Source organism: Heliangelus exortis, chromosome 4 (genome assembly GCF_036169615.1).
Source record: "Heliangelus exortis chromosome 4, bHelExo1.hap1, whole genome shotgun sequence".
NCBI classification, from domain to species: Eukaryota; Metazoa; Chordata; class Aves; order Apodiformes; family Trochilidae; genus Heliangelus; species Heliangelus exortis.
The window spans coordinates 14,207,206-14,220,487 of NC_092425.1; the positions used below are offsets into that span (position 1 = coordinate 14,207,206).

Here is a 13,282-nt window from a genome sequence, read left to right on the forward strand (position 1 = left end):
AACCAGAGAAACTCCTCCTGAAACAGGTTTTGTTCCATTTTTGCTTTATCATCTGCACACAATAACACATGGTATTTTTAAATCTGGCTTTATCATATTAATTCACATAATATTAATATATCATATTAATACATGCAAAGAGGTATATGCACATAGAGAAATGTCTTCCTGAATACAAAGAGAATTACCTTTTATTTGAAATAACATTAACCTAGCCATTTTTCCATTTCATTAGTTCTGTGCTCTTTTCAAGGATTTTTTATTAAAATACTTTCAAGTCTTCCATACTTCTAGAAAAAACAAGCTGAGTTTTAGACTTATACCACTTAGACAATGGTATCACTTTCTCTCTACCTGTCCAAGTTTAAGTGCAGTTCACTCTGAAATATATTCAGACATAGATGCAGTTTTTCAGGTGATGTTTAAAAGTGTCATATATAATACTACTTATTATTTCTCTATCCCTGCAAGGAAAACCACTGATATGTTATTAACACACCTGGGGTTTTATGACATGATATCACGCTGTTGATTAAAAAAACCAAAACAAACAAAAAACCCACAAAACCAAAGAAATATTATTAATAAAATTATTAAATTATATTATTACAAATATAATTTTTTGTTTCTGGTTGGTTTTTGTTGCTGTTTGTTTGTTTTTACAATATCTAATTAATTTTTACCTTTTATCAAACTTCTCAGAACTGCCAAGAATTTTTATTATTATGAAGACAGATCAGAAAGTTGCAGTCATTTACTGCAGATATATTCAACTGCATAATCAAAGTGCTATATGCTTTTGGACTTAATTACCTGAATAGATAAAATGTAAACCTAGTTTTAAATTTGACTCTGTGGAACTGTATTTTAATCTTCAAACTATCTACCCATTGTTTTAAATGAACCAAAACATGTAAGTAACTGGTTAAACTGTTTGTGATGCTAATCTGTAGAATGTCCACGCCTAGCTAACATCTATATGGTCCAAAAAGCAAGACTTTCAGAAGACAAATTTTTCCTCATTTAAAGCCCATTTATGGTGAAATTATTTTCTGAAGAAGTTGTGTATTAATGGGGATCATTTCCAGTGTAATTTTTCTAGGGAAATGAATTCTCTCTACCTGGTAACAAACCTGGAGTGTGTCTTCCAAAAAATTTAAAACACTAGATATCATTTAATTACCAAACATATTATAAATATATATATATATATATAAGTGGGGGGGATATACAGAGGAATATACCTCTAATATTAAGCTATGATCATTTGTGTGACATGCATGGGATTTTGCTTATTCATACATCAGAGCACTAGATTATTAGTACAGTATTAAGTAAACAGATAGGTATCTGTACCAGATACCCTCAAATTTAACATTTTCTCTAAACATCTCTATGTTCTTCACAGTAGGAATAACTAGAGGGGTTTTTTTTCTCATATTTTTGTCACACAGACCAAATAGCAGGAAACTTGCTTGGAAAACCTTCACTATTTTTTTCAATAAGATTATTGAAAATGCTTCTGAATCAAGAAGATTGTAAAGAGGAAAAAGCAAACCACAGAGTTTCATTAAGTTCTATTGGAACAGATATTGATAGTTCTATTTTTAATATCGGATGCAGTTTATTTTACGGTTGGTTCATCTAAGGAATTATATTTCCAGGTACGTAGGGAGATATCCCAAATATAATGATTAAGAACTGAAAGGCATTTATAAAAGAAACCTACTTTTTTTGTTTGTAAATTAAAAAGTAGAAAGCCATCTGATTGACAGCAACCTCAGATTGGATCTCTTCAGAAAAGGGTCTAATAATTACCCACCTTTTACACTGCTACTCAAAATGAATGCATTCATTCCTTGCAAAGTCTCCTTAGAAACACTAGACTTTTAAGCATAATCGAAACAGACAACTGGGTCCACCCTTTATGATAATGTGCCATGCAGCTTTATTAATCTGACCTCTGGAAACAAATGAGAAATTTAATACTGCCCCACCATAATTGTTAGTGGCAGGCATTTTAGCAGGCTTTAATTTGCAATTCACTTTAATATCTGCTTCCAGTTATGATGTAAAGTTTAACAGGATCTGACACTGCTAATCGTGTTCTAGTGTCTGAAGTGGTGGCAAAAGAGTGTGCTTGTAGTAAACAAGAACATGGACTTAATGGGTACTGAAATGCATCCACCCTTGCTATGCAAAAAGTAAGGCAAAAGCTGAATACTGTAATTGTCTCAGTTGGAATCAGAGTGATACATAAGGCTGCAGAAATTGGGAGTGAGTGTGGGGGGGGAAATCATGTTCACCAGTCTCATCCGTCAATGTTATGTAAGCTCAGAGTGATAATCTGATATGAAAAAATATGCTCCCAATATATAATCAATAGCATTCTAAAGAATTCACAAATATTGTAAGAAGTAATTCTCTTTTAGATGGTATGAGTAAGGAAATTTATCCTGTGTAACATAAATGTCTCGGCTTTTTTTCTGTGTATGTTTTAAAGCCTAAGCACAGCACAGAAAACCTACCTGGAAGTTATGTTGATAGTTACTAAACTTTAGTGTTATAAATTTACAACAAAAAACAGTAGAAGAGCACATGAATTAAACAGACAACTAGTTACACATATTTATTTCAAAACAATGTTAAGTTAAATAGTATTTATTTCTGAAATACCAGTACATATGATCTGTTTCTTCTGAATTTTATGTACTCTGCCTGGATTTCCCTTTTGCTTTCAGGACAATTCCTCTCCCTTAAATAATCCCTTATGAACAGTCTAATTGTTCTATTGTCTATATTTCTTTTTAAGTTCATATCTAAAAAGGCATGCTTGTGGAGCTTGCAAAGATCCTTGTGGATTTTTTTAAATTAACAGTATGTGCATCTTTTTCAGAGATATAAATATCATAACCTCCTTTTTGTTTAGTAAAGAGGCATCACAGCAGACTATTTTAGATAAGCTTATATTGAGGTAATATAGAGATCGTCTGATAAAGCAATGGCTATGTGGCAGAAAAATAGCAACAAATATAAAAGTTGCTTTCTCCAAAATTCTAACATTGATTCCTTTGCTATTACATTGCATACTTATTTCCAAACAAAATATAAGTTTCAAGTATAATTAGTGTTTCTAATGTACACTATTCTTTCTTTTCTTAATGTACGTTTTCTTTCTGAAAGGAAACTTCAAAGCATTAAGATTTTCTTGTTTCAGTGGTCTGCAACACAAAAGAAAAGGTGCTCTATCATTCTCATTTGGTTCTTTTTAGTCATAACAATTGCCTTTTACATCTGCAGTACTATGAAAAAAAACCAAACCATCCCCACAGGGTATTACATGCCAAACCTAACTAAGATACCTACGGTATTGATATAAATCATATTTGACTCCCTGTTATATGAATGGTAAGGTTCTGCATGGTATGCAGAAGGGGTGGGTAAAATTTTATATACTTAAGTGCACCAAAGCCATGAGAGCTCTAAGCTTCACAGGGAATAACCCATTTCACATTCTTAGATTTCTATTGTTAGCAGATTAAATGGGTTCTGACTACATGTGAGAAACATGACACACATGACCTACAGACACTGCACTACTGTTTACACTATGTATAATAAAGGATCCAAGTATACTTTTGCACTGTATTGCATTGCATTGTCTCTATGAATTCAGTGAGTTTTCAGTACTCCAGAGCTAAAGCAAATTACTTCATAAAGCCATCTGGGGTTTGTGTACCTCTTTAAAGAAGAAAGAAGTAAACCAAAGCTACTATTATTGAAAATACACATATTTCAGAATATTTCTTCTTTAAAGTGAAAGCTAGTTTTGTCTTCAGCACAAAGGGGAATCTTAATATATGAAATGAGAAAGCTTTTAGCATGAATTTTTAACTTACAAGACTCAATATTATTAATAATAAAAGAATAGACTAATTTAAACAAAGTCAAATTCATTAACTTCTCCCAGCCTACACCAGAAATAACACAGAAAACTCTCCAAAACATTTTCAATTGAGTGTTCAAGTTTAACTGTAGTTGCTTTTACATGAAAGCTTTTAAACAAAATTTACATTAAAAAAAAAAATCAAAAATTTCAGAGTAATAGACAAACTATGTTACTATTCAAAATGATTTGTCGGTCACACATCATTAAAATTCAGACTACTAATACATTTACATTTAAATAAGCAAACTTGCTACATTCATCCTTTGAGTTACTTCTGTGAAGCTACTTAACATAAAGAGTCTGAACATAAATAAATACGTATTCCAGTAAGTATTCAGTAACCCCACCCCTGCCTTCCTGGCTAGTGGTGAATTGCTTCTGTGCTTTGTCTGTTCAAATTACCTGCTTATGCCCTACAGGGAGAAACTTCCTGAATACTGCTGAACATATTCTCTCTCATGAAGTTTGAAATCTCTGCTTTGAAATTGATTTAGCAATTTAGCAGAATGTAACCTAAATTTTAGGAGGACATGGATTAATTTAAAACAAAATAAAATAGATAGGGATACCAATCTCTTGTGTTAGCTCTACAAATTCTACTGCATGCAGAAATAACCATTAATCTCTTATTAGTATTTTGCAGAAGAAGAGTTCTTGCCTGGAATTTGGACACAGGTAATTTTTCCCCCCCTCTAAGCTTCTGAATTGCATTAATATTAGATATGCAAAGAAAAAATAAGTGAAATGTCTTTTTCCCTGACATAAAGAACGACAAAAGAGAAATAAATTGTGCATAAAATTCTTAACATCTCACATGAATTTAATTCTAAAATTAATGTAATGAACCAGAATTGGAGTACATTTTTGTCTTCACATATACATAATCTATATGTAGACATAATATATATAATATAATGATATATATGTAATATATATCAGTAGGTATCTCTGTAGTGGTCATCACGATTATGTGTGACTCTCACATAGCTATGGATTACTGGCAGACATAAAGGACTTGTGCATTTAAGAAGAATTACAGATATGCCTTGTTATTCCAATTAATTTTCTGAGTATATAGTGAGAGCTGTGAATTTGTGTGTAATTTACAAAAAACTTTTCAGACTCATGCTTGCTGTCTGGGGTTTTTCTTTTCTAGTTATTATCTTTTTAGTATACATATTTTTATAGCAAAAGTGGAATTAAAACTTCAGAGCCATCCAACAAAGTTAGAAATAACTCCCATACCGAAATCTGGACAGCATTTGAAACATAACACTCAAAAAATTCCATGTGATGCTGTATATTTGAACTATGCTTTTATTCACTTGTTATAACTTTCTTGACTAATATAAAAAACTTCTACTTCAAAACAATAACTGGGAAGTCAAATGTATCCTTGCAGTTTACCCTCATTATCTCCACCATATGTCACTGGTAGCAAATCTGAGTAGGTTACTGCGCAAATACTGTGCAGAGCTGCCAGATCTCAAAAGTGAAGTCCAGCCTCATCAACCAATGTTTTGTTTAAAATAAATAAGAAAGCCATCTCACAAAGTACAGCACAGATCTTAGTCTTAATTTATACTTTTAAAGTCTGGGTAATTGCACTGTTATCGAAGATATTACCTAGAAGTGATATCTGGCCTACGTATTTCTCACAATGACCCTTGGGTCTCTTAAAGAATAGAACTTTAAGACCATCAGTTATATTAAAAGTATTTTCACAGATAAGAGTTTTGTTTCTTTTTAATGCCTTTCACAATCTGACTCTCAGACCAAAAAGAAATATATATACATATATATATTTATGTTGAGATGTTAACCATGCTAAAGCTGTTCCAAGACAATGATAAATAAATGAAACCCCACAACATTCAATTAATCACACTGTGTTTGTAGATCATTTGTAAGAGCATGGAGGTGAAAAGGGATGGAGAATTGTTCAGGTGGAACACAGAGCTGCATTTCTTATGGCAATTCTATGGCAGACGAGAGATTTGACTTTCAGTTGAGTAGGCTTTAGAGAATGGAATAGGATAAAGGGGTTAGTATATGGCACACTTAATTCAAACAATCCTCATACTACCTTTTAAAAGCTTATTCAGTCAGGTTAGATAGAACAGAACAACAAAAAGAACATTGGGATAAAGAAGAGTGTAGGTAAGACTATTTAGCAGCTACATTCCAATGAAAATAGTAAACTTCAACAAACATTTACTAACCTTTTTCTCTAAAATGCTACATTGTTTTTTGATGTGTGCTATTTACCAGTGTAAAAAACTACAACATTAATCAATGTAGTCCAGGAGCAATGCACTTCAAAATCTACCCAAAGATACATAATACTAGTCTGTTGATGTACGAATTCAGAATAATTTGACTGAGAAGATAAAATGAGTCACTGGATACATTACAAAAAAGTAATGAACTGCATTTTTGCCATGGTTAACTGGTTTAACATGACATAAGATGCTGATGCTTGCATCCTACATCAGAACATAAAGAGCTTTGTCAATTACTGAAAACATTAACAGTCAGACATATTGCAGGAGAGCCACCACAGTCTGAGAGTACCTCAAGTAAGTTGTCACTTCTAAAAGTTAATGCTTTAATTAAACCCATCTCAGTGTTGTCACTTCAATTCCTTCAATTTTGAATAATCTTAAGCTTTTCTTACTCCTTGTTATCTTACATTTATCAATGGATAGAAAAAGACTATAGCATCAACCTGGAATCCCAAACAAGGCCGTAAGTGTCGTGCAGGAATCCTAACTTTTAGATGAACAAAAAGCAATCAAGAAATGCAAGTGATGCCCATATGGTATAATCTTTTCTCTCTCTCTCTCTGTCTCTCTTTGTGTTGTTTGTTTTTTAAGCTAAAGATCATAAAAGGAGCAGATGTTGTAATGCTATCAGAAGAGCCTAGCAGAATGTTCATAATAATAGTGAATTATAGTTTTGAAACTGATCTGTGAGACAGGAATTATTTCACATTGAGATAATTAAGCTAAGTATAAAATGAGAAGGATTGACTATGATTAGGAACACAGGTTATAATTAAATTACTCTGAGTCAACAGTCTCATATTTAGTTTTGGGCGTTAATGATGTTTAAAGCTCAGACCAATAGTGACTAGCAAAAATTTTAACAGTACTCTATACAGTCAGTCTTTAAAGTGTACATAAATTAAGTAAAACTGTTCAAGTTATTAGCATTCAAATTATTTACATGTTCAAATGTTATGAAAGGAATATGCTTACAAAATCTTAGCTGGAACAACTTTTATATCTTTCAGTGCTTGTTATTTAAGTTGTTTTAAAAAATAGCTGGAGTTACAGTAGTAATTTAATGTCAAAAAGTTACCACCTTACTCTCAGCCTAAATTGAAAACTAGCTTGTTTTGTGTTCAATTTAGCTTGTTTTGTTCTGGTAGATTTTATATGGTTTTGCTCATCTCTTAGAAGTGCATATTACATGCTGCTTTTCTATACTGAAATTAATTTTAATTATTAAAAAAATTATTGAACCACATTCAAAATAACTGACTGAGCTTGGGAAATAATTATCTGAAATATTACAGGTTAACAACTATTTTGTGACTAATAATTTCCTGTGTGCCCATGCTTTTTCTGAGCAGAGGAATTGAGATGATATCGAAGTCTAGCAAAAAGTTGCTACATGTCACTAGTTCTGGTTCTTCAGAAATAAAAGTTTTGTAGAACAATGCTGTCAGAAAAAAATTTCCACTTTAAAGTTTATGATGCACTTTATCAAAAGCACCTGAACGTCTCAAAAGTTAGGAGTAAACTGGGAAGAAAATTCAGGACACTGCTTAAATACAACAAAATCTCTGATACTGCCCAACACATTTTCAATTCATTGCAGAAGTATTTTATTATACACTCCAGGCTTGGAATGAAATATTCATTTGTCTGAAGAAGTCAGCACCAGAAAAGAGAGGCAAAGAAGGTCAAATTGTGACTCCAAAACAGCAAGTAAAATTTAGCAAGATTTTGGCTGGTGATTGTTTGCCTTGTTATTTCTTTCATGTTAATACCATGTGCTACAAAATTTAATTTTGCTTGTAATTTGCACTGGTGACTATAATTTTCAGACAGGGAAAATTCTCTGGAACTCTGCCAGTATACACCAGAACTGTAAAATGTTTACATATTATTTTACATAAAAGAGTTTCTTTTCTCTCAAATAGTGTACACAAAGTTCTGTTATCCATTAAATGAAACAAGAAAAAGCAGAAAAGCACAGATCAGAGGGAGATGGGATTAGAGTCAGAACAGGGGATGATTGAGTATTGGCTTCTCTTTTGGTGTGATTGACTTAGTGGCTGACAGCAGAAGTAACAGATGGGAAAAACAAGTGGGTCAGAAACATGTCAGGAGAAAAAAAAACAACACTACAAATCTATAACATCACTACTAGAATGGGAACAGTAATCAGATTTTGTAGCAATAAATGAAATAAAGTAAAAAATTACTGGGCATTTATAAGATAATAAAAGAGAGAGAATGGTGATGTTATTCATGTTTTGATCCTGCTGACGTCAAAAGGTATTTGAATTTAAATCTGCTGCAATATTCTCCTCTTAGAAAAATACGTTCTTAAAGAAATACTGGATAAAAATTGAATACTGAAATACTGATTTCAATGGAAATTATGAGGCGTAACAGAGTCTCGTGAGTTTCATTTGGAATGGATATTTAACAAGGGCTGTAAAGGCCCCTGAACAAAGAACACAACATTGGTTCTGAAAGTTTCAGAACACATAAGGGACCACAGAAAATATTTTTGTCATACTGTATACAGTAAATGAATTCTATCTGTGGAGAGTTTAATACTGTAAGAACCCTGTCCAGAGAACCTGGAGATAATTTACTTGTCTCACAAGAACACCTATAGAGCACAATGCACTTGGATAATGTGTGTGAAGGGTAGGAGCTCATTGTTAGTACATATAGTACATACATGTTTATATTGAAACAATTTACTCTTGTTTCAATGAAACCAGTATTTTAAGCAGAAAAACTTTAAACATCATCTACAAGTGAAATAATATACCTTTCTGAAAGATCACAATGACATGGAAAAAGAACGCATGAAAACAAATAAGAAATGTAAAACATATTAAAAGAAAGTGCCAAGAAAACTCAACCATAGAACAACCCCAAAAGACTTTAACCAAATAAGCATATCTATATATACAGAAAAGTGGAATAATTTTTCCAAAGCCTACCAAGTGCATGAGCAGTCTTCCATACCACTGAAATCTTCCAAGTTTAATTGTTAGTTTAGGCATAGATATACAGAATATCAGAAAGTTTAATAGATTAAAAATCTGCTCAAGAGATATTATGGATATAATCACTACAGATTCTGTGCAGTCTCGCTGCCTGTTTGGCAGGAATGGATATCTCCTTTGAAGTTAAGTATAGTGCTTTGCTTTGGCTGTAGGCAATAATTTATTTTGAAGATTGTTTCTGATTAGTAAAACTAAACTAATAGCTAATTAATATGATAGGCCCTCCCAAGTAGCCCTCACCAACTTTCCTGTGGGGCCCCTTCAGGTACACTATAAGGGGTCCCTGGAGCCTTCTCTTCTCCAGGCTGAACAACCCCAGCTCCCTCAGCCTTTCCTCATAGGACAGGCAAACCAGTTGTGAAACAACATAATTATCCTGACACAACTCCAAACAACCACCAGATTTATTTTGTCTTTAGATGCCTGTGTACAGCCTTAGTGTAAGGGAAAACAAGGAAATTAAGATTAATGAGTACTGTGATACACAACTGAATTAAGAACAGCTAACTCATATTATTAAGCATTGTTTCCTAAGGGAATAAAAACCATATAGGTTACTTTGTCACTTAAATTCCCTCCTGTGTAACCTTTAACTGGTATTCTTTTCTCTTCTATCTTCCCTTTGTTTTCTTTTCTAAAGTACCTCATAATCCTGCCTCTCTAAGCACTATAATATCAACAACAATCTTGCCCACTATTGGCAATTTTGCCTTCATTTCTTGCTGAGCAAATTTTTTAAACAAGAGATTTGGGTGTTCTATCTCTTCACAGACTTTAAATTAGATAGAATCATGAAACCCACAATTTGGGTTTCTGAACTCCTTTATCTTGATACAAGGCTGTTTCTTTAACCTGGATATTCTATTTCAAGTAGTGCTTAGCCACTGGCAGAGTGAAGTGCAATGAAAGTATAAAAGTTGTATTCAAAAACCTCAGATGGCAGTAGTTTTGCAAGGCAACCTACTAAGGACATGATTAATACGTGCATAAAATGCAACCACATCAAATCTCAGATTTTCTATATAAAATTGGAAGCTAAAGTGAAAGCATTGATGTTTCATTGAAGTGTAATACACAGACATAGTCAAGTTCACAGTGAGAAGCTATGCAACTTGCCCAACCCTGAGAACAGCAGTCAGCCCTGTTCATCTTCAGCACTCCCAAAAATCGTAGGTGCTGTATTTACCTTCTACATTTCAGTCCTCTTCCCTGGAAGGTTTTTGGGTTTTGGGTTGTTTTGTTGTTTTTTTTTTTTTGTCATTTCAAGTACCAAAATACTCAGCAAACAATCTGTCTGGATAAGTTTTTAACAACAATGGATGTTGCTTTTATGACAACTACAATAATCTCCACATTCTGAAAAATAATCAGCACTTACCTCTGCTTCTTGAGTTTTCCGGATTCTTTTCCTGCTGCAATTAAAATAGAAAAATATATTACTTGCAGAATTAGTTAATACAAAAATCATAGACATACAGATCCAAAAAAGACTTAGTCTAGCTCATCCTCCTTCCGGCTCCAATAAATAATCAGATATGCTTTGCCTGCTACAAAAAGATTCTGATATAATCTGGTTTTAAACTCCCCTAGTATTTTGTTCTTCTATTTTTTTTTTTTCCACAATAACAGCAATTAAGTGCTGTAATAATTTGTCCAGAGAGGAAGTCCGTTGTCTGTCACTTAACCTCTATCTTTGGAGATGCTCATAATTGAATGGAGTAAGACCCTGTGGAACCTGATGTAATTTTGAAGCTAGGTTTGCTTTGACCAACTGGCTCAACCAGGTAACTGTAGGGACCAGTGCCACTCTAAATCATTCTGTGATGGGTTACAGAACTCTGTAAACCCTGGAGCAGTGCTTAACTGTCCTCAGTTTCATCCTGAATCAAACTTTGCTGAAATTCCCTCAATTACTATTTTTTTTTTAATATATATTTTCCCTGAGTCAATTGCATCACTTGTGAACATCGAAAACATTTTATCTTTGATGTAAAAGTCTTCTCATGTTTCAATTATCTTCCAGTCTTCTGTTTATATTTTAAACAATTTTTAACATCTGTTGCCTAAAGTATTCCAAGATTCCAATTCAGTTTTGGCTAAACCTAATGATTTTTTTAAAATGTCAGCTATATAACTACATCAGCAGCACATAACATATATTGACATGTTTCAAAATGACATTTCCTTCCAAAAGAACCAGTATGACACAGCTGATTCACAGTCAACACGTTTTTTGACTATTCTGACTGTTGCCCTTACTTGTTCACTCTAACTCGCCAATCTTTTCCCATAGCACTTTTATTCCTCATAGTTATTTCTCATTTTGGATTTTATTTGAAATATCACTTTATTATTTTTCTGAAAATATGTTTTTCAAAATAAGAAAAATATGTTCATAGTTTACAGGAAAAGATTCCCTCTACAGAGGCAATACCACACAAAAATGGATGTAAACTTCTATCCTTAGGGAACGACTGGCTAATAAAGCATCTGAATCTCTTTTCTGAGTAGTCAGAGTAAGCCATTACAGAAAAGTACCTCGACTTTGTATTCCTTTTATACCTTAAAAAAAGTCCATGTTTGAGACATTGGTCATACAAGTCTTTTAGTTATTACTTTTAATGAACAGGGACAGCAAAAGAGTAGGGAGAGAAAATTAACACAACAGGTAGCACTGGGCTACCTTACAATCCAAACCTATCCATGATTGACCAGTGTCACATCATCTGCTCATAGTAGCAAACAGATCATGGGCAATTTAGCACCTCACAGTGGTGAAATTTTCTTTTATATTCTTGTTAAAACAATAACTGCTGTTTGACCCGTATACATATTAATAGAATATTAAATCTCAATACTAATACACCAAGAACGGAAACTGTGTTAACCAAGGGGTACGTGTGAATGTAATGCATAAATGAAATGGATCATGGCTACCTTAAGTAGGCATTTAACAAGTTTATAAAGTCGTAGGAAAATGCTTATGAGGCTGATGACAAGGAATACACTAAATGTAAGTAAGCAGCAGTGAAAAAAGATAATAACTCGGTAAAAGTGCCTGTAACAAGCACAATGAAAATTGAGATCTTTGGAGGAAACACAAGGTCTTCAAATGACACATGAGAACCATGGTGAGCTGAATAAAAGGTGGCCAAACAGAGTAATCTAATAGAGTAAGGAGAGCAGTAGGTATTGAAAACCAGAGGCAGAAGACAGGCTAAAATGATGAATCAGTTCATTAGTTCTTAGGAGAAATATCATATTTAATACAGGACTATTTAACTGGTTGTTACCAAAAACTGGGACAACTATTACCTTTATCTGGAAGATGCTGAGGTTACCAGCATAACCTCTTAGGCTGACACACTTACTTTCTAGTTCAGGTCAGAGTATTTGGCTTACCTATGCTTAATTCTAGCTCTGCTTTCTTACCCTGCTAATCTCCAAATCCATCAGAGTCTAAGAAAACACGTTAGCCATGGACTATGCTGTCAGGGTGTTAGTCCCAAATTTTGTAGATATTTATCAAGCAAAATTTAATCAGAGATCATGAAAAAAGTACTTGCTTTTATAATTTTAAATATCTTGCCTTATTATCAACAAGCTAATAAAGCAGCACTGCATAAAATCTGACTTATAATAAAACATTTGGTTTTGGAGTTAATGACTCAAAAGTTTTAAATGGCTTAAATTATTAATTTTACTATTTTGAACTAAAAATCACATCAATGCAATAATCAATTGAAAGTACACAATCATTTCCAGCCCCAAGCTCCTTTAGATGTAGTTTGATGATGGTTCAGAAACTATTTTATCTTTGGCAATTTTACTTGCACAACAGGTCTTCTTGAAAAGTTTCTGAATAATTAATTCAAAGTGGTGCAGAAGTTTTTTCTTTTTTATTTGAGTGGTTTTTAAGCCACATTTTCTAGTTATTTCACCTGATAAAATATTGAATGTAAATCCATTTGAAAATCAATGATACATTTGCATTCTAACTTGTTCTTTAAGCACCA

General features: G+C 33.0%; 1 protein-coding gene across 4 annotated transcripts in view; it reads right to left on the bottom strand.

The window, feature by feature from the left end:
- FSTL5 (follistatin like 5) overlaps positions 1–13,282 on the bottom strand; it is a 253,016-nt gene that overhangs the window by 196,925 nt on the left and 42,809 nt on the right. For all 4 annotated transcript variants that reach the window (XM_071743084.1, XM_071743087.1, XM_071743088.1 and 1 more), the window contains exon 3: positions 10,645–10,678. In XM_071743084.1, coding sequence (XP_071599185.1) covers positions 10,645–10,678 — 34 coding nt within the window. The remainder of the gene's footprint in view (positions 1–10,644; positions 10,679–13,282) is intronic.